Raw genomic sequence first — 21,995 nt, 5'->3', positions numbered from 1 at the left:
TAATGTATAAAACACGGACAGTGGCCATTCTGCATAATGAGAACTTTTACTTTTGTTGCTAAATATTTTACGTAAGCAAAATTATGTAGTACTGCAATACCTTCATTTGTGATCAAGTATTTTTATATTGTGTGTTGTTGCTACCCAAACCTTAAAGAAAATATAAACTTACCTTGACCCCCCAAAAGTTTAATAAATAGCTCAGGTTTGATTGGATACTCACACTTATGACAGGAAAATTCAAATGATAGCTTAAAGAAATATACTTGTTATTGAGAACTTGTTGAACCTCTATCACAAAAATTCCCTTCTTCACTCCTCTCTGTGGGTTGGAACGATGAAGCATCATTCAGTCTTTCTTCATTCCAATCAGTGAAGCAACAACAGGTGCTTTTCATTGGCTGCTAAAGGCAAAAACACCTACTGTGTCATCACTGATTGTGGTGTGGCTCTGAGTACAACATGCTTGCATTTTGAATCCATAGACAGCGTCATGATTGGCCATTTTAACACTTTTTCCAGGAGTCTTTCCTTATTCACTGATTACACATGCAGCTGACACTCATCTCTCTTGTAGTGAGAGACATCACTAAAAGAAAAAAAAGGTATGTCTCAAACTTAAGACATGATCGGAGGATTTTTGATTCCAATTTCCTCACCTGAGAACATAAAAGGAATATACTCTCTGACAAAATATGCAAGTGTATTAATGTGATTTTAAATTCACACGATATTCACATCCACACTGTATACCGCCTTCCTCCTGGAAAACATGTCAAAATATCTCCTACTTCAGGACGTTTGATTTCCATACTCTATGGTGTACTGTTGATATCTGCATCTGCACCTCTTTCATTACTTACCCGCTCACTCATTTCATACTGTATCAAAGGATTCAGTAGTAAGCTACAAAACATTACAAGATATTCCTCACTGAAGAGAAATGGGCTCGTGTCCCATTAATGAAATCCAAATACAATGAAACACACCAGGTTTTAGTCACAGTTATGGATGAGCTCCATCAGTGGTGCTTAAGAACATTGGCCCACGCATCACACTCGAGGATAATGTGTGCATCCACTCTATCACACACACAAATCAGTGTGGGGGCAGGAGCACATAGGCAGGAGTCAGGAGTGAAAGCAGTGGGTAGACCACTATTGACTGACTTACAAGCCTCGCAAAGCAGGTAACATGTATTCTGTTGAGTTCCCTTATACACCTAAATTGTTAAAAACTGCAAGGAGCCAGGGCTCACCTAGACTGACTTCTAGCGGTGGCCTTGTAGTTAGATGCAGTTTAGGTTCGTCCTTGTGCAAAACACTGCACCTGCTATCCACTGCAAGTCACGCGGTCATGGCTGCTCTTGTGCTGTAATCACTCTAATAGTGAAATGTATACAGGCACTATATTGGTCTAAAAGAGTACATAACTGAAGCAAAAAAATGGCAATATCTATGGGCACTTTACAATGTCCAATGTAATTTCAAAACGGCACAGGGAGGGAGTCAGAGTCCTTTTCACTCGGAAGCTATTACACTCATGTTATGTTACATTTCTGAGTTACACCACATCACACACTCAAGAGTTGTTCAAATGCTTTACAGCTAGTTTAATATTGTGACTGAGCTTCTAGGTAGGAATGATACAAGGAAATCAGTCTAGATGTGTCGTTTATTCAGGACCATTTATAAAATGAACAAAAGCTCTTCATTTCAAGCCACAGTGAATTACAAGAAACCAGCAAAATGGAGAATTCTCATTACTGTCCCTCCATTTTACAGAAATGTTACAATTTACTGCATATAATCTTGTTTAACATTGAAAATATGCATGAACAGAATATCTTAACAAATGAACATTACATCATGTTAAATGACATTGATAACCCCATCCACTGTAATGCAACAGGATCTGACAAAATAACATTTGTATCATCATCTACACATACAGTGTAGAGAGGGGAACAGAATACCACTGATGCAGTGTCATACTTCTACAAGGATACAAAATCAAAATATCAAAGAGGCTAGTTTGATTACCAATATAACATTTGGAGGTGGCTCTTAATACTTTAAACAAATCTGCTTAAAGTATTAATAGAGACCAATGTTGTTTTTTCCGTGGTCGTTCAAGAAAAACCAAAGAGGAACAAACTCAGTGTGTTTGAGGTACAGGGGTTATGATGATAGGGGCGGAGTTTGTTCCATCCATGTTGCCTTGAAGGCTGAAGTATGGGAACAGTTTCTCTGTAAAGTGGTGGCCAGTGAAAGAATAGATATGGGATTTAGAATTCACATCATAGAAAGAAACTGCTCCCTTATTATAGTCTACAAAGATGCCCACCTTCTGAAGCTTTTCTGTCCATATGATTTTATTATCTGATTTTGAAGATGCTCTATGTATACCATTATCATCAGACACAATGGCCCAGTAACCATTTTTAACTGACTGAACTAAGTACGTCTCAACAGACTCTCTGACCACTCCAACAATCCAGTCAGTCTTTCCTTTCACCTGCACCTCATAGTAAAACTTCCCTGTTGTGAACCCCTCCTTTGCCAAAACCTCCTCAGATATTTCAAATCTCTTTGGATTGTAGGGAAGATTCTCTTGTGTGTCTCCAGCTACCACTTGTTTTCCATCCTGGCTTATGACAAGTGAGCAATATGCTGTGTCAGGGTCAAAAGTCAAGTCCACCGCATATTCTCTCATTCTTTTCATTTTGGTCTCAGGAAGCTCTTCCATCAGCTGGTCAGCTCTCTGTTTCAGCAGGGTCACAGCACGTCTGACTGCCCCAAAAGACAGATCACAGTGAACACCAATGTTGGCCCAGTCCTTGTTTAAAGGAGAGCTCAAGCTTGGGAAGCTCTGGACAAAATGATGGTGATCCTCAGACTGTGACAGCTGCTCCAGCTGGCTGCTTCTGCTTTCAAGCTCAGTGACTTCCATCCTCAGGTCTGTGAGAAAGTCTTCAGCTTTTTGCTTTGTTGCTCTGTACCTCTCCTCAATCACCTCAACAAGCTCAGCCTGGCTTCTCTGGATGGAGATGATCAAGTCAGTGAAGACCTGCACACTGGCTTCTTTCTCTTTCTCAGCTCCATCAACTGAGTCTTCAATCTCAGCTATCTTCTCGGACCGTGATTGTATCATCTTTTGGATATTTGCCATTGACTCATCTTTTTTTGCCATCACTGCTTCATATTCTTCCTCAAGTGGGACAACATTGTGACTCTTGTGATTGGTTTTGATACACAAGACACAAATACAGGCCTGGTCAGTCCTGCAGTACAGTTCTGTTATCTTGCTGTGCGTCTCACAGATTCTGGCATCAAGATTATTCACAGGGGGTAATAATGTGTGGCTCTTGAGACCAGCGACTCTCTGATGTGGCTCAAGGTGCATTTCACAGAAAGACACTAGGCACATCAGGCAAGACTTAACAGCCTTTTCCTTTATCTCAGAGCAGATATCACAAAGAATGTCAGCTGTTTCAGCAAGTTGTGGGTCTGGAGTTGAGGCTTTGACTTGAACTAACATCTTAAACTCAGCAGCTAACCCAGACACGATTGTGTTGACTTGGAGTTCAGGTCTTGGACAAAATATCCTTTTGCATAATGGACACAGGCAAATGTCACTGCTGTCCCAATACTTGAGGATACATGCACTGCAGAAGTTGTGTCCACACGGTGTTGATACTGGCTCAGTGAACACATCCAGACAGATAGAACACAGGAACTTCTCCTCTGACAGTAGACAGCTGGCAGTTGCCATATCTGGACAAGAATGAATAAGTAAAAACACAATTAAAACTAAATGGGATTGATAATCTGTTGAAACAGTGTATTCTATTCTGACATATGTGAGACAAGAAACACATGGAGGAAAGGTAATGATTGAACTATATATTTCTTACCTGTAAAGTAGCAAGTTTTAAAAGAAGATGCGCAAAAAAGATCAAAACAAGCCACCCTTAGCGTTTGTAAAGTTGTCCTGTAAGTTTCCTCGTTGAGTTTCGTTTCAGCATGGTGACGTAGGCAAGGGCTCCTCCTCTGCTCTGTAATTATGGGCTACACTTCCTGGTAATATTTAACTCTTTCGACTCCATTCACATGAGGTGTTTGTAAAGTACCAGGTTTATTAATGCCAAATATCACCCCCAAATGTTATGTTAGTTACTTAGAGTTAATTTGTACATATCCACAAATTATAATCGTCATGTATAGATTTTTGACATTGCAACTGCAAAGATGTAATTTATCCACAGGGAACTATTTTATCTCAACTGCTGAGATAAAATAGGAGAAGGGAAGAATTTGTCATAAATAACATCAGCATGCTAACATGCTCACAATGACAAAGCTAAAATGTTGATGTTTAGCGGGTATAATGTTGGTCACGTTCGCCATCTTAGCTTAGTGTGTTAGCATTCTTACATTTGCTAATTAGCACTAAATGGTCATAAAACAAATTAAAAATTTGCCCTGATGATGGTGCAAGATGAAAAGTGAGGGATCACCATAGTATTACAATTCATCCTGAGAGGGACATGAGTGTCTGTAGCAAATTTCAAGGCAATCCATTGTTGCTAAGATATTTCTGTCTGGACTAAAGTGGTGGGCCAATCAACTGCCTGATCGACTGATCGGCTGACATTGTAGTACACACACCTGTTCCACTCTTGCGTCACACAAATCTCCTATCTTTCCTATAGCACTCTAGGATTTATTATCTTTTTGATGGACCACTTGTGAAACTGTCTGCTTATCACTTTCTCACCTTAAACCTGGATAACCCATCTCAGTGTCCTCAGTTCTCTGTCAACCTATTGACTTTCTCCTGTTGATTTGAGACTTGACTCTCCCCAGAAATCCCATACACAGGTTCCCATCACAGCTAATGTTTCTCTAGTTCTTTACATTTATGGTTGTGCTTTGAGATAGGAAGAGCTGCTCTGAGATTTCACTGTGGCAATTTCCTGCTTCACCTGTAAAACAGGCTTGTGGTTCATGTCCAAGAAGTTCTCTGGATCTCCTATAAGAGTATTATCAGTTCTTCCTGGCTTTTCCTAATCCAGCAAACAAAAGAGAGACAGCATGGTCTGAAAATTCTCTATTTCTTGATAAGATTCTTGTAGTCTGTTATCTCTTTTGAGATTACGCATCATCCGCCTGAATTGTGCTGTAGATATCTTTGTCATCTCTTCCCGACTTGTAAAACTAGAACTGTGCTCTCTGTGAAGAGGCCAGTCTGTCATGGGGCTTCCAGGTGAGTCTGACCACAAGAGGTCAGGCACGACAAGCAGGAGCTGAGTGGCTGAAACTTTGCTCCATTGCACTTTTACAGGACACACCAGGGAGTTGAACCTCTGGTCAATACGAAACTACACAAAACTACAGATTGAACTATACAAACAAAACATATAATATTCTTCAAAACAATATTAATTCCCTGTGTACTTTAGTTTCAATTATAAAATATAAATGTTTCTATTTACCCATTACTTTCACACATTCTAACCAATTGCCATCTTCTCTGTGCACAATTTTCACTATGGGACAAACACCCAGCTGTCTACCTAATGAGACAGGCACACATCCAGGAAAACAGATGTTAAAACTTGGCAAATATAATGTGAAATTCAAATGAATGCATCCACAACACTGCAGCAGCAGGTGTGCAATTTGTGTCTCTATCTTTACACACGTACCTCTTTTCTCTTTCTCACTTCTCACTCATACAACCACACATGCACACACCAATGCACATCATGTTTGCTTTCCCCTTAACCAGTTTGTGTTTGGCATGCATACTCAGTCATGCCCTGCTCCTACCCCCCTGTGGGAGAAAGCATTAGAGGGCTTAGCAGGCTACAAAGCATGAGAGGCGATAAACTAACTACAGCAGAATGAGACTGGACGCTAGGCATAGAAATTAGCTGGCTTTCAGGGAAGCATTTCTGTTTGTTCTACCATGTGTCACCTATGCAAATATGAGGAGATGGAAAACAGCCATGCTCCAAATTCCTAACCACAGAACGATGATATCCTGTAGTTTCACGTTCTGGTTGGATGATGTTTACTTGGGAAAACTTCACCTGATGGATGACATCCTCTGCTAAGTAATTTTGTTTTGGTAGACTGATTGTCGCCAGTCCAGGTGACCACTGCAGAGTTCCTTCCCCTGCAGCCATCATCTACTCCTAATAGCTTGCAAGCTTATTGAATTACTGAGGTGGAAAAAGAGGCAAATACGTAGTGAAGGGTCTGTTATGGTCAGAGAGGAAGTCTTGCTGTGATGAAGAATTATGATTACATAAAAAATTCACTGAGCACATTGGTCAGGCAGGGTTGTGAAGCAAAAGAGGGACAGCCACCAGTTACTTTATTTAGAAGTTATTATTGGCTTTCATGTCATTAAATTGTATATGCAGGTACCACAAAAAATACAATCATGAGTTATTATTTGTAGAGAGTTTGGTGTCCTTATTTCAGCTTGCTTTTCTTTTTCTTTCTCTTTTTCTCATATAAATTTAAGTCTTGTGGGTTTCGTGTATTGTTGCATTTCTTTCGTGATTAAATGAGTCTAGACAGTCAAATTGATGTCAGTCTGCTCACTGCTGAGATACCAAATGACCATCTCTCCCTTTGGGGTCACAAAGGCGCTCTGTTCATGAACTTCTTTGCATAATGAAGAGCAATTTGAAAATTGATTGTTTCTCTTACTGGCTTGACTGGAATTCATAATGAGATGTATCCAAGTTAACGGCAAGGACTTCTACTGTACATTTATTTATAGACATTCATTTATGCACACACTGGCCTTGCAAAAAAAGCCTACACACTAAGTTTGAGGCTATGTTCACTGTAGTTTGTGCTTTCTTTCTCTCTTTCTCTTTGTTTATTCATGTACAACTCATTGTGAAATTCTTCAGGGGTTATGTGGTTACATTGTAACCAGGCACGGTGGTATTCAGCCTATCTTGTTGTTAAGGGTAGCAGCTCCACTTCCTTCTCTGTCACTCCACATTGTGACCCTCTCCACAAGTTCGCTCTGCGCTGCCTTCACTGACAGTCAGAAATATAACAATGATCGTAAAATAAAAGGGAATAAACAATATTATTATGTTTTCAGCATTTTACCTAATACATATAAGATAAGCTTATATCTATACATTTACAATTAATGCACAGTAGTTAAGAAATAGTTCTTTCAACATTTATTTGACACTTCAAGTATCTGAATTTATATTTTTTTTATATCCACAAAATATTCATCAATTTCTATGTCTATTTACATTAAGTTGTTGTGCGTGTGTGGTGTGTGAGTGGGAAATTTGAAGCTGCATCTCTCTGTTATGCTATTATTTCTGAGCAACCGGAGCGTAAACGTGCCATAATGCTCATCAGTGTCAAAAAAACAAGCTGCACCCAAAGGCAGCATCCGCACGAACCTGCTGTCGGACACCCCGAGAGCAACAAGCTTGACTGGACGAAACGCTCACTGCTGCAGTGCCGTACACTCTGATTTAACGGGATCAGCAACAAAACGAGCTCATTTATCGTCACTATACGTCGTTCTGGTGAGTATGTTCTCGGCTATGAAACGAAAACGTTAGTTTGTCGATGTAACAGTAAGATAAGTCGGTTAAACTTTGTCCTGCGCATCAACGACGCAGGTGGAGGGATGTTTCTTTCAGGATGCTCGAGTCTACACCCCCATACTGAAAAGGGGAGGCAAGAAAGTTAGTCTTGAACCGCAAAGGACATATGTTCGCTTGACTTATACGCTGCTTGGAAGGACACCTACACTGGTCAAAGTCCGAAATCTACGGGGCAGGACATATCATCCCTGGAAGAAACCATTTTAGTAACGTTAGCTAGGTAACTAACTGACGATGCCATTTAACGCATCTGGACGTGCAACGGTCATTTAATAGTTAATAGTGGGAAACCGCTAGCTTAGGTGCTGTTAGCTAAATCACTAACCACATTGACAAGAAGTGCCTGTTTAAACGACTTTATTTAAACAGCAAATTGAAAAACAGCATGCCGTCTCTCGGCCAGTATGAGAGTATTAGTTAAACTGCATGTTTGTTTCCTAAACGATAGATAAAACCTTAAGTGGTGACTTTGTTTCGCGCATTAATATTTAAAGTGTGGCCACAGGTGAGTTAATCAGGTGAAGAAAGGGCGGGGACTATACTGTAACCTAGCTGTCTTATAGTCAACTCTAGTATGTATTCGTGTGAAGTCCTGTATAATATATTTTATGTATTATTTCGTTTTATTTCTTTCATAATATCCACTTTAGTCAAAATGCTACAGTAATTTGGCTTTTAATCTGCATGGTTTGTGATCCTAGAAGTATTGAGTAGCTATTACATTATTAGAGTTGGTTCACCCAAATTACCACAATCAAATAAACATTTCCTCTTACTTACCTCTATTTAGCCATGATGGCTTGGTTTATGTGCTAAGGTCTAGAGATAGCAATCTGAGGTGTCTGCTTTCACTCCATTACAGTCGTAGTGAATAAAGTGTCCTTTGGGGTGCTCACAGCATTGACATTCAAAATAACAACCTTGTAATGCGTTTTTCCAGAAACGGTGCCCCAATAGTGTAAATAATTCACAGAATGCACTGAGAAGAACAGTATAATAAGTTCTACTACTTCTTTAAGAAATAGTCCATGTAAAAAAAACTGAGGTCTGGATTATCCAGAGCAATGGGAACAAACTTTACGGAAAGAGATTACATTGTTAATTGTTTCTCTTAATGCTGTGAACACGCCAAATTAAACTCTATTCACTTCCATTGTACTTGGTTGAAGGCAGATACAGTACTCAAAACCATGGATGAACCAACCCTTTTTAACAAGGCCACTAGGTTGTTTATGGACCATACTGAAGTTTAGACCTGGTCAAGTATCATTAGTAATAATCTGACACATTTGTCCCAGACCAATATGACCTATCCTGACTATTTTAGACTGTTGTTAGACATACTTGTGGTCAACAAACCTGCACTATTTCCTTTGGTGCTATCCACTGCGAGGTACTGTGCAGATCAATTGTGTGGGTCTAAGTGCTTCCCACCCCATGGCCCTTTTATTTACAGATCTGAAACTGTGCGCTCAATTAATGATTCAGGTTTATGGTCTGTTCTGTGTCATGAATAATTTAAAGATGTGGTTTGTGGAACAAGAGGAGGTGACATTGTGAACTTGGATCCTGCATCACTTAGCAACTAGTAAGATGTACCCCAATGGAAATCTTGATAATAATTAAAGTATAACAGAAGGAGTTTCAGTTAGAAAATATGAATTAAAGGTTGCAGTGTAGTGACAGAAATGTGACTTTAACTTGTTAGTATGATTCAAGTTTTTTAGTCGTACTCAAAGGCCCTTTGAGACTGTTACTTGACACTGCTGTGTGATCAGCTGGGAGTTATGTGCAGATAGGAGTACAAATGTGAGAACACTACTTGAGTAATTATATTTGTAGCTTATTTGGCTCGGCAAAGCATGCAAACTGTAAATGCTGAAAAGGGAATGTGAAATTACTTCTGAGATATTGCTTTTGTTGTGACATTTGATAGGCAGCTGTTTCCCTTTGGCAAACACAATCACTCAGATTACTCTCACTAGCTGTGGCACACATTTTATGCAGAGCTGTCAAATGACAATAAGCTGTGCCTTGACATGAGTAGGTTTATTTTGCCTGGCTAATTTGGGCCACTTCAGTTACCTGACAGTACTACAGTGTGTTAGCTGTGTTATCCTTTTATTCCATTTCATTTTAATTTCCCTGAGATTAAGACTATTGTATTTGCGTTGCAGAAGCAAAATTTGAGTATTATCAGTAGGAAAGTAATTCAATTTGTGACTGCACATTGGGGTCATATGCACAATATACACTTGCAATTTATTTATAAGGCTCAGCATTCATCTACAGCCTTGCAGTATCAAACTCTATTACATCTGAGACAATATTTTTCTGTCTTTTCTGAGCAGTATCTATATAGGTAAAATTTTAAGTTTTGTTATTGTGAAAGCTTTTTAAGCATGGATTAATTATATTTTTGCTGTCAAATGTTGTATTTCCCATTATCACTGAGAAAAAAACCTGCACTTTCAGAGTTGAACTGGAGGAAGGAAGATGTCGGCAGTTTATAAAGATGACCAGGAGGACTGGCTGACTGTGTGTCTCAAGTACCTGCTCTTTGTTTTCAACTTTCTCTTCTGGGTAAGTGAGAGCTGTAAATGTACTCCTCTGCCTACACTCACAAAACCTTACAGGAAAAACCCTTACTATGGTTACGCTTTGTCCTCTGTTTACTCATAATTACTCGCAATGTGATGCTCATACAGCATTAAATAAGCTCTAAATTAATTCATTAAGTCATGTTTTTAATATTGTGTAATTAGAGCTAATTTTCACTAGAGATGTTTAGTAAATGGGGAATCATAATTTTGTGCTATAAGACACAGTAAAGATGCTTCATTGTTCCTTTAAAAGTGCAGGTGTAGAGGTGTTAAAGGGAAGGAGCCATTTAGAGAGGATTCAGGAGAGTTCTGATTCTAAAATGGCTAAACTATGGACTCGGCCCAAAGTGAGTCATAGATTATTTAGGGCTTGTTGATGTGGAACAGTGTGTCAAACCTGCTCTCTGGCACCACACTTTATGATACTGCAATTCGCTGCTAAAAGTGTATGCTCTTACAGTTACTGTGCAGGGTGTCTGGGGTCACTTTGAAACATTTCCAAAGTCTGAGGCAAAGAGATTATTATGTGTAGAGAGAGAGACAGAGAGAGAGGTATCTGTGTGTGGGAGAGGTTAAAGAGAGAAAAGGGATCAAGCTCAATCATCAGGTTTGGGTTAATTCTCTGTCACTACCTTAAAACTCATCTCTCGAGGAAACGAATTGTCTCCCTCTCCTCCTTGGAACCACACGCATATTTCCTTTTCTTCACGACTGCATCATTACAACATCCGTCAGTCAAAGAGCAATACAGCATAGCTAGTCATCTTGCAAAATATCAAATATATCCACTTTGATACGGATGCAGTGGATTGGATTAATGCATCCCCATCCCCATTCTGTGAGGGATTTAAGGGATTATCTTGTTAAAAACAATATAAAAGTCCTAAATATGCTATAGTTTGGCAGGAGTCATCTCCCTCTAGGCCCTGTATGTATCAAAGTGGTGCCTCCTTGTGTTGTTGTGAGTTTGTGGATCTTGCTTTTGACGGAAATGGAATGGGAGGATGAAGGGGAGAGACTCAGTGAGGCATTTCCTATCCGTGCGCCTTTTGAAACTGATGAGAGGAACAGATCTGGACACCACCCTTGGTCTGTTATCCAGGATTGTTTGTAAGGAAGTGGTCATTATGCCCTGACTTGACCTCTAAAGTCCCACTGCTCCTATGGCTGTTATTCTTTATGCCTGGCCACTTCTCTCTGTTGTTCTTTCTATTTCCTCTCTTTTCTTTCTACCCTATCTTATGCCCCTTCTCACTCCCTCCCACTGTTCTCTCATGTTGTTGCATTTCTTGACTCATCTAATAGCATTGAACTCACTTCCTATGTGTCACCTCCTGTCCTGTAAAGTGCTGTACTTTTTGGTCTTTTATTTATCTTTCTTTAAGATTGAATTGACATGACACGCTCAGTGTTTTCACAGTTTCCTTTCTCTGTTCAAGTCACCCGTATCTCCTCTTTCTGTGTTTTCTGACTCATACCGTTTCACCATGCTATTATTGTGCCTTTATCATGTCTTTTCACCTTTTCTTTCTTCTTTGAAACCTTTTGCTACACCCATATCAGTTTTATAGTATCTCTTTACCTTTTATACTCTTAATATCTTTTTTACTCCACCACCTCCTCTCTCTCTCTCCCCTTCTCTTCCAGGTGGGTGGAGCAGCTGTTTTGGGTGTAGGAGTCTGGACACTGGTGGAGAAGAGTGACTACTTGAGTCTGCTGGCCTCCAGCACTTTTGCTGTCTCTGCATATATCCTCATCCTGGCCGGCGGCCTGGTGGTGGTTACAGGCTTCTTGGGCTGTTGTGCTGTCATCCGGGAGCAAAGAAGCTGTCTGTCTATGGTGAGACAGGGGACCCATGGAGGGGGTTTCTATTGAGGTCCCGGTTTGTTGTTGTGAAGGTGTGGGATATATGGTATAGCATGTATGTGAATTTTAACAGGTTAAGAAGAGTTAACAGCTAACTGCTTCTCCATTTTCTACATTGCATGGTGTGACAACAATCAACAACACACTCAAAAATCAAGCAGATTTCAAAAGCACCCTGGCAGCTATACTGAATTTTGTCACTTCTTCAATGTGAACACACTGGATACTCAAAATGGCAAGTTAATGTAAAACAAACTACCACTCATGGACTGAAGGGGTCTCCAGAGTCATATCACTTATAGAAGCTTTTAAGATATATATATATATATATATATATATATATATAGAGAAAGGCTGGCGATTGCTTATGTTGTACATGTTTGAAATACTGCAACCATACTGTCTCTTAATTTGAATGATCATGCAGGCAACAATGCTGATGGTCGAGGCTACTTGTTAGTGGTCCTAGTTTGTCATGTCTACAGTGAGAAGATAGATTCTCGCCCACATATACGCAAATGTTCGCTTTCTCTGCACAACTACATAACAACTATGCAACAACATAACATGGAACTCATCCATTCTCTCCCTGGTCTAAGGTCTATCACTGGATGCTGACAAATGGCTCTGACAGGACCCTTACTGTCCTCATTATTTTACAGAGACAGGGCCCAGTGGGAGAGAAGCAGGCGGGAGGTGAACGTTCACTGCCGCAGGACTATTTATAGGTCTATCTGTTGATGGAGGGAGCAATAGGAAAAAGAAACAGGCTTGCAGGAATGAAGAGGTAGATATGTAGAGGATTTAGTCTGTGGTACATGGAATATCAACTGTATTGATGTGCTATTTATAGATTAGTTTTGGGAGGTTAATGAGTGATGCTAGCATGTAAGTGTGTGTGTAAAGAAGAGATGAAGTTAGCATTTTAAGTGGGAAGCAGGCAAATGGAGAATTGAGTGCTTTTGGAAATCTTGTAACCAGAGATACAGAGCAGGCTGTGTTTCTGCATGACATAATTACTGTGATAACTGCAAAACAGAAGAGGACGTTTGCTTAAGTGTCATATATTAATTCAGTGAGATCGTTGCTTCCCGCCGGCTATTTGTTTTTTACCAGTAGTTCGCCATCGCTTTGTTTCCCGCATCGTGCAGGATGGGTTGTAACATCTGTCTCTCCATAATGGTCTTGAGTGAAGCAACGCTGTTGTTGCTGTCAAACTGTTGTGTCCTGCCCTGTGACAGGTGGGCGCAATTAGTTGTATTGTTTGTGTGGGTATATGAACCATTTTATGAACAGTCAAAAGTTTGTGCTTGTGTTATTTTAGCCTGAGTAAGCTGTAGTCTTGATGTTGCTCATTCTGAGCATTTTAATGTGTGGGCAATCTGTTCGCTACACAGTTTACATAACTATGCTCTGCATTTCAGTACGCACAATAGTGCTTATCATTAAGGATGAAGCTTACAATTAGAGCCACCAGTGTTTACTTTTCTTTGACAGTTTTGTTTCTAGCTGCTGAGGTATTGATTTTTAGTCGTAGTTGATTACACTTATCTGATGTCTGATTCATTATATTCCTTCGTAAATATTTAAATCACCTTAATTTTGTTTTTGCTAAGATTGTGTTTTAAAGTTAATTATGATACATAATAGAGCTGGTTTCAAGCAGCTTGGAGACCTCTTTAAAAGATGCCCGAGAGAAATCTGATTCTACGGCCTGTCAAATTGATTTGTGGTGTCTCTTTTTGTGCAGCATTGCCATCTGTGTTAGATGTGACAGATGCAGCACAATGACAGTTGATGGAAGTTTTTATTGAGCTGTCACGATTGTGAGCAACTTTCTCAAATGAGTTATGTCAGCATACTACTCTGTCCTCTTTCTCATCCACAGTACTTCTTCTGCCTGCTGTTGATCTTCTTGATTGAACTGGTGGCTGGAGTACTGGCTTATGTCTATTACCAGAGGGTAAGTTATCACTACTTATTGTTATTTAGCTGTAGTTTGGAATGGTGCTCTATCCAAGCTGCCAAAGCAAATTCAGCAGTACCAAAATGCTAATTATAGACATAACACACTTGCTGCATTTACACTTCTTTAAATAGCTGTAGCTGAATGATTATCACTGCATTTAACTGCACGCCACAGTGGTCACTTGAAGGCTTTTTAAGGTTTGCTCACTCACATTGTTTTTGGTTTACTTACTATCTGTCGACCTTCTGTTGTGCTCATACTGAACTGGAAGAAAGAGTTAAAAACCTTAATGTTCTGTCCAGATGATGATCATCATCATCATCAGACCAATCTGCTGTGATGTGTCTTGTGTAAAATACATTTAGGATGCAGACAGGTAGGCAGTGAGGATGTTTTGTTAAGAGAATGTTTTAATTGCTTTTTAGGTTTGAGTGTTACAGATTGTGTTGGCCCTCTGGGTGTGTGTTGAAGAGCAGCACTAAAAGCTTTGCGGTGAAGACACTTTTGAACATACTCAATTTTCAAGATCGCAATTACTAGGGAAATAAGGAGGAAAATAAAAAGATCCTTGAAAGTATTAGAGATAATTATTTCTGAAAAATCCCTGTAATGCAATAATTTGGCAGTTTTTTCTTCTTTTTGTGTAGTCTCAACTGGATGCTTTCTCTGCATTTGTGGCATCTTAGGACTCAAAATGTTCAGACTTGATTTTTATGCATTTTCATAATGCACACTGAGGCTGCAGCTGATGGCTGGCTACAATCTCAGGTTTCCACTGTGCTTCAGCCACTTTACAGTCACGTCTAAGTGCAGTTAGCTTATACATCTCAGGGCATCAGGTGATTATGTTGAGATGGGAGACCCTCTTGATTACCATCTCAGAATAGTCGATCTGTGATCAGAAACTGAACAGTTGCTATGCAGGGACACAGGGCATCATTACGTACTTTAAGCATGTTAGCAATGTCATGCGCCTACTAATGAATCTGTATGGATACCCCTATTTATTTGCTGTGTTGTCTTGGCTCGTGTGACCCCTGAGTGATTTTTAGAGCAATCATCGGACTTAAATTCAGTTTTTTCCTCATTTTTTTTCCCTGTGTGCAAAGGTATCCCAGTGATCTTTGTTTCGTCTCATAGGACATGGATGATGATGAGTCACTGGAGGATCTACAGTGGATCTTTTTGCTTTACTTTTTTGCTGTTCTTCCTTTTTATCCGTGAATGTGGGTTGTTACTGTTTGCCACCTGCACTGAGCATTATGTTCAGTGTCTGGAGTTTATCTAACACACAGTTCTAAGGATCTTGTTATCCACAAACATCTGCCTGTCAGTCAGCTAGGACTGCAAAGAGCACCATGCTGTCTGCGGGCAAGCTCAGAGATTTATTTATCTATTTATTTATGAAAGGCTATATTTAAAGTTTATTTTTTGTTGTTCATCTGTCTTTTCAATCCAAGCATAGCACTTACAGATGCATGGGAGTTTCTACCTGTCTATCTTGCCGTAATCCTCACACTTTTTCACTTCTGTCAGGCTTATCACTTCAACACACTTCAGCACACTCCTCTTCTGTATGTATTTGATGTGTTCCATGTGTAATAATAAATGAAGCAGCTTGTGGGTACAAAACAAATGTTCTTATTTCCGATAAATACCCTCCCCCCCCCAATCTTCTCTGTCTCAGTCACAATGTTTTTTCACTGTGTGAGTCTCCTGTCTCTCTTTGTTCCTCATTTCCAGCTGAGTGAGGAGCTGAAGCAGCATCTCAACCAGACTATGACAGAGAATTACGCCCAGCCAGGGAAAGAGGCTATCACATTAGCTGTGGACAGACTACAACAGGACGTATGGACTATATTCACAAAAGCATCTTTATTTGGTTTATGTAAGATTATATGCTGCACCTTTCTTCAGCCAGCACGGTCAAGTATAGTCGCACTTTGTTATAAAGACTTTTTCCATGACTTAGCCTGCAGCTACCATATGTGAAATAGGTTTAAATTATGCTGAAATTCAGCAGAAGAAATTGCTCACAGCTCTGTGTTATCCATTGGGGGTTTTCTCAAAGTATTGTTCCAAAAATGACTAGTGGAAAAGCCAGAGCTACTGTAGAGTGATTTTGTCCAAGTCCCTGAAAGGAAGGAATGCCACTCCCTTCAGCTGCAAAAATTGTCAAAGTTTACAGAATACTCATTTGAGGAAGTGGTTTGAGACAAATAAATTGAGTTAAACCTTAAAAACTGGCGTAGTTATTATGAAAAGAAGAGGGATTTGTGTTTTTCTAACAGTGCGTAACATCATGAAACCAAACCCTTTGCTTTCCCCTTTCTGCCTCTCCAGTTCAAGTGCTGTGGCAGCAATAACTCCCATGATTGGATGGTGAGTACATACATTTCATCAAAGCCGGCAGAAGGCAGGGTGGTGCCCGACAGCTGCTGTAAGACCATCACCCCTCATTGTGGCAAGAGAGACCACCCCTCCAACATCTACAAGGTGGAGGTCAGTGGACTACACGCCTCTGGAAAATAGAAATTCTAAATGACAAGCACCACATCACATGTTCACTGGACATTGCTTGCCACCATAAGACATTATCACTAGAGTACCTTTGAGATGTTCCCATTCCCTGATCTTTCCCTTCTTGAACTAAAATAATGAAAGAAACAGAGAAAACACTGTAGTTTGAAACCTTTCTCTGATAAAACGAGCTCTCTGGAAATTAATAAAAGATGAGGTTTTGAATGCTTATCCGTGCTGCTTAGGTGAAGTTTTTCCAGCTTCTTGTGTCAGACCCTTCAGTTCCCCCAGTTATTGCTCACAGTGCACTGCTTAGCACTGCCAAAAACATATCCACATAATATCACATACCATGGATGATGAATATTTAGTGTTTTTTGTAGGTTTGGGATGAAAAAATAACGTGCAGATAAAAAAATAAAAAGGTAAAGATGGCGTATACCGGCTTTAGTAAATCATTTTCCCTGTTTTCTTGTTCGCTGCAACAGTTTGGAAATTAGCCATGAGCAGTGCAAGCCTAATGGCTGTCTTTATAATGATATGTATAAGTCATTTTAACTGTGAGCCTTTGATTCTGTAGGGTGGTTGCATCACTAAGCTGGAGCAGTTTCTGGCCGACCACCTGTTGGTCATTGGTGCTGTGGGAATAGGAGTGGCTTGTCTGCAGGTAAGTAAAATATGATGCGTAGTTCAGGTAGTTGTTGAAGAAGCAGAGTACTTTTCTGCCGTCTTCATCCTGAGTAAACTGTAATCTATATAAGCCCAGTTATTATTGTATCAAAAATGAGATGCTGCTTTTACCTTTGTGAATGAACGGCGGCCCTTTGTTGAATAAAACCTTACGAAACCCAGACAGATGGGTTTTAGTCTTTCCATTACTGAAAATGTACCATCGCAGGTCAGCAACCTCTAAATGGACACTTCTTTTCATCTTGCCCTGGTTGCTCACTCATCATTATCTGATTTTGTTTTTTCCTGTTATTTGATTTGGCCCAGTCTGAGGTGGACTCAAGCTTTTAAGCTTTTAAGCCTTACAGAGGCCAAGGAGGCATACAGGCTTATTTACAATTCTGTGCTGGCCTATGGTCCTCTTATAGCTCAGCACCACCTCTTTGTAAATTAAATTGACCAAACAAACAAACCTCCATTGATTGTTCCAAGTGGTATTTGTAAACCTGATATGCTTTTTAATGCCACCATTTTACATACTGTTTACAAGCCACATGGGAACTGAGAATAAGGCCAGAAGTTCTCTATCGAAATAATCAAGGCTTGCAACAGAAAAGGATGAGAAATCACCACTCTGTGATCTCTTGCTTAAGGCAGGTAACTGTTTATGTAATCCCCAAATAATCTGAAGGGATTATGCTCAACATATAGATGAGGCGCTGAATATATAGAACAAACCTGGAGAAATGGATGTGCCACGTGAGCTGGGTTAGTGTGATTTCGCACTTTTTAATCCAAGCATAGGTTTGCTTTCCTTTTGAACTGTAGGCTTTCTGTATGTCTTGTCTTTGTCAACTGTTCACATCTGTCTTCACACTCTTGTCTCTGGTTAGACTGAAATAACGTAGATTTGTTTAAATTCATGTTAACTCAGACTAGCTGTAGTTTTCGTCTTTATGGCATGTGTATTTTATGTACCTGTCTATGGTGAATATCAGTGTCCTTATGTCTGTGTGTGGTGTCACCGTAGCTGGCCGGGGCAGTCTTGACAGCCTGCTTTATCTATCTGCTCTATAAAGAAGAAGAAGAGGACTTCGGTACTTTGTGATTTAGCTCAGGCGCATCTTTGTGGTTTAATCAACTGGATAGACAAGGTTGGAGGGCATTGTGGAAATTTGATACTGCATGTTTGTCCTTGTGTGACCGTCTGCTCTGTGTTAAACGTGAAGTCTGTGGGCGACGTGTATACTAAATTAACATATTTATGTTCTTACATGACCTTTTGCTGAGTGTGAAGCATGCAGCTGCCTGGCTTTGGCTGTATATTGCAGATTGTTGCTCTGCATGTTGTAATGATGGGCTGTTATGGCTGATAAAGATGTGATAAAGGTCAAACACATCATGAGAATGGCTTGATTAATCAAAACGTAACTGCTTTTGCACAATGATGTTATTAGTAAGAGTCATGTTCTGTATTTTTATACAGTGGTGCCTCATTCTATAAAGAAAAACACCTACAGTGAAATGTGTAATTACCCTATATACCAAGGTTTTGCTCTATATCCCTAATGGCAGTTTATTTTAAATTCAAACGTTAACATCAGGCTTCACTATATATTTGTAGGAAGATGGTAACTAGGTGTGGGGATGGATTTGGTATGCAATTTGTAGATAATTATATTTTATCCTGGTATTAACAGAAGGTGCTATCAGTAGTAATTACCTTACCTAACTTTGAATGATTTCTTTTGTCAAATTACTAAAATTGAAAGAAGAGGTAGTGAACTGTACACTTATGTTCTTTTTTTTTTTTTCTCTCCTCCTAGTACATTACTATTCAGAAAAGGCCTTGTTATTGCTATAGTTACTTAAAATCTAAAGTGGACTTGGCTATCATGAACAATGAGTTGAATACTGAATAGTGATTCAAAGAATAGTGATTGACTGGAACTCTGTTTGGGGTTCCCAGATATACAATTTTAAGACAACTGCCATCCAACCAGAAATAACTATTCTCTCTCTCTCTTTTATTATTTTTTTTACACTGTTACATCATTGTGTTTTTGTATCAATATCCCCTGTCTTCTCAAATTAGGCTCTTTTAGAGGCTGTTTTCCTTTGTTTTCTTTTCCTGTCATCGTTCTCTCAGCCAAAATGTTGTGCTTCTACATATCCGTCACTGGTGGTGGTGGAGAAGGAAAAAAAAACAACAGAAACTTGTCTGAAGGGAGATTGTGATGAGTCAATACACAATGCTGACTCGCTCGATAAGGCTTTCTCAGAGGGCTTTTAGAGACTCAAAGATTGAATCTGGGCCCTTGCCTGTTTATCCATCAAGTCTGGCAGGCCCAGTGGCTTAGGTCAATATCCACTCCTGCTGTGCTCTAGTTTTTGGACCTTTTCTATAGTACTGTACAGTATAGTGGTTCTGTAAATCATGTCTTGTAGAATCTATAAGGTTCTGCATACATCTGAGCTTACCCTGGTGCCAAGAGATTACAGCATCAGATCATGTGTCTTTATAAATGTAGAAACCTCCAAATGAACATGGTTTTGTTTAATAAGACCTGATATTGGAAATTATTAATTATTATTATTTAGGTGTTAAAAACCTGACCCCTTTTTTCTTTTAATTTTTTGTAATTTCCCTTATTGCATCAACACCAGCTGAAGCATGCAGTTACATGGTTGGAGACTTTTGAACCCACAGTCCAGCAATAAAGCTTTTTTCTGGGTTAAAACTATTTTTGTCAGGGACATCGCAAGTAGAGTGTAACTTTGTGTAAGTGTAAATTATGATTTTTGTCACCAGATTATTTAGAGTTGAGTTCTCTAAATCTTGTTGACCCCACCCCCAGTGCTTCAGTTTGTATATGCTTGTGCAAGCCTGTGCACGCACATGTTGCTGTAGTAATGGCTGCTTGACTCCTGACATCCCCGTAGTAACCAGCTACATACTTTCCAGCAGTCTCTAACCTCATCACCTTTAACCCCTCTCTACCCCCACAGTCAATAGCATTCAAGCTTCCTGCAGTCTTCCATGGTGACTGAGTAGCGCTTTTTGACCTAACACGTCCTGTTTTCAGATCTGTGGGATGGTGTTCACCAGCTGCTTGTACAGAAGGATCAAGATGGACCCTTACTGAGCACACCCGTCTCCCAACACACCACCTCAACAGGCAGATGGAACAATGACCTACTGACGCCTACACTGCAACCTCTGAATCTTGAACTCTGACCTGGTGATCTAAGCTAAGTGCACAGATGCGTTCCAGGTCCATCGCAGTCAGATACAAAGTGTGTCATTGACCAACCAGGCTGATTTTTGGTTCCTCTTGTGCAGAATTGTACTCATGTTAACAATGTACTTTAATCTAGGCTTATACATTTCTGATACCTGATTGTGATCTGGGCCAACAGGAACACATGTCTGTTTGCATCATTGCCTTGGCTTAGATGCATGCTTTAGTTTGAGCAGGACAAAAAAAGGGACATAATGTACTCATAATGCATTCTACTCTGTTCAGCTAAGGATGATCCAAATTGATTCATCATGTTCTCACTGTGCAGAGATTTATGTTTTTTGACCATTCCAGTACTTGAGTAAGGACACAGTGTACACTGGTGTCGCCGTTAATGAAGAAAGGTAATTAATGGTTGTATCTTTTGCGAACACAATGTGCCTCTTTCATAATTCTGCTGGTAAATGATTATGTTTTCATTCTGTGCCTGAAATCTTTCAAAGGGAGCTGAATTAATTGATAAACGGCAAATGAAATCTAGTTTACTATTTTTGTATTTCTAGTTATGTCTATATTTCTGAGCACTGAATGTTGAACTGTAGGATACTTAATTAACTGAACACCGGTGATAACACCCACATGTATGGCTACAAACATCACGATGTTCCCAGACAGTCTAATAAGTAAAAGAAAAAGTGAAAGTCATTTTCTCAAATGGTTGCCAGATCCCTGAATTTATAACTCCACCTAGTGGTTGGCACTGGTTATATACTATACTGTGTGTGATATTATAACTACATTATATGCTGCACTTTGTTATGATACCATACTATGAAATTCAGACATTCTCACATCAAAGTCAGCTCTTTATCTTAGTGTGTGACACTGAAGATGCATCATTCATTTATCATTAACACACATAAACACACATTGCCTTCTGTGAATGTTAGACTTATTACTTTCCCTCACACTGAGTTTTCATTCTCTATAGTGACTTCTGTGAGAGCCAAAGAAAGCTGTTGTTTTTACTGCTTAATCAATCACTTGCCATCCCTTCCCCCATAGCTATTACGTATAGAACAATGAGTGGCCTTGTTGCCACTACACTGTAGGGGTGGTTGTGGGTGGGATGATGGTAAAACTTTGACATGTGCTCCAACTAGTGACTGTGCTATTCAAAATATTGATATGAAACTCATAAATAAATATTTAAATATTGTTGCATTAAGAAATTGCATTCTGTTAATGAAAGACAAATATTTAAGAGTTGTCTTACACCGCCAGCTGTGATGCCATGATTGCCGTTTGGCAGTGTTCTAGTTGATGAGATTATGATCATTTGGGCATTATGGCAAATTAAGGCAGTTTATTTATCAAGGCCAGAATCACAAGTTTGTCCCAGAGGGCTTTACAATTTGTACAGCATATGACATTTCTCCATGTCCCCACATATTTGAGGGCTT

General features: G+C 39.6%; 2 protein-coding genes across 3 annotated transcripts; one reads left to right on the top strand and one right to left on the bottom strand.

Annotated features, from left to right (window-relative positions):
* Window positions 1-1,666: 1,666 nt before the first annotated feature.
* LOC139305068 (E3 ubiquitin-protein ligase TRIM39-like) lies at window positions 1,667-3,961 on the bottom strand. Its single transcript, XM_070929009.1, has 2 exons — window positions 3,917-3,961; window positions 1,667-3,776 (listed from the first exon to the last, which is right to left on the bottom strand). Exon 2 carries the CDS (start codon window positions 3,772-3,774, stop codon window positions 2,158-2,160), a length of 1,617 nt encoding a protein of 538 aa, XP_070785110.1. The 5' UTR covers window positions 3,775-3,776; window positions 3,917-3,961; the 3' UTR covers window positions 1,667-2,157.
* A 3,508-nt stretch (window positions 3,962-7,469) lies between these two features.
* Window positions 7,470-21,728, top strand: tspan11 (tetraspanin 11). Of its 2 annotated transcripts, XM_070928855.1 has the most exons (9): window positions 7,470-7,582; window positions 10,139-10,246; window positions 11,914-12,105; window positions 14,021-14,095; window positions 15,845-15,949; window positions 16,445-16,603; window positions 17,202-17,288; window positions 18,321-18,444; window positions 20,377-21,728. In XM_070928855.1, the coding sequence occupies exons 2-8, from the start codon at window positions 10,160-10,162 to the stop codon at window positions 18,396-18,398; spliced, it is 783 nt and encodes a 260-aa protein (XP_070784956.1). In that variant the 5' UTR covers window positions 7,470-7,582; window positions 10,139-10,159; the 3' UTR covers window positions 18,399-18,444; window positions 20,377-21,728. The 2 variants fall into 2 exon arrangements, with proteins under 2 accessions (XP_070784956.1, XP_070784957.1); XM_070928856.1 differs by lacking the exon at window positions 18,321-18,444.
* The last annotated feature ends 267 nt before the right edge of the window (window positions 21,729-21,995 follow it).

The sequence above is a fragment of the Enoplosus armatus genome, chromosome 22 (assembly GCF_043641665.1).
Source record: "Enoplosus armatus isolate fEnoArm2 chromosome 22, fEnoArm2.hap1, whole genome shotgun sequence".
Classification (NCBI taxonomy): Eukaryota; Metazoa; Chordata; class Actinopteri; order Centrarchiformes; family Enoplosidae; genus Enoplosus; species Enoplosus armatus.
The sequence above is the reverse complement of the archived record's forward strand: the minus strand, read 5'-3'. Positions and strand labels throughout refer to the sequence as shown.

What these genes read in the sequence shown, in the direction of transcription:
- LOC139305068 (XM_070929009.1), bottom strand. Translation starts at nt 3,774, where the DNA reads ATGGCAACTGCCAGCTGTCTACTGTCAGAGGAGAAGTTCCTGTGTTCT.
- tspan11 (XM_070928855.1), top strand. Translation starts at nt 10,160, where the DNA reads ATGTCGGCAGTTTATAAAGATGACCAGGAGGACTGGCTGACTGTGTGT. An exon ending in TTTTCAACTTTCTCTTCTGG is followed by an intron (nt 10,247 to 11,913) that starts GTAAGTGAGAGC and finishes CTTCTCTTCCAG; the next exon opens with GTGGGTGGAGCAGCTGTTTT. An exon ending in TAGGAGTGGCTTGTCTGCAG is followed by an intron (nt 17,289 to 18,320) that starts GTAAGTAAAATA and finishes GTGTCACCGTAG; the next exon opens with CTGGCCGGGGCAGTCTTGAC.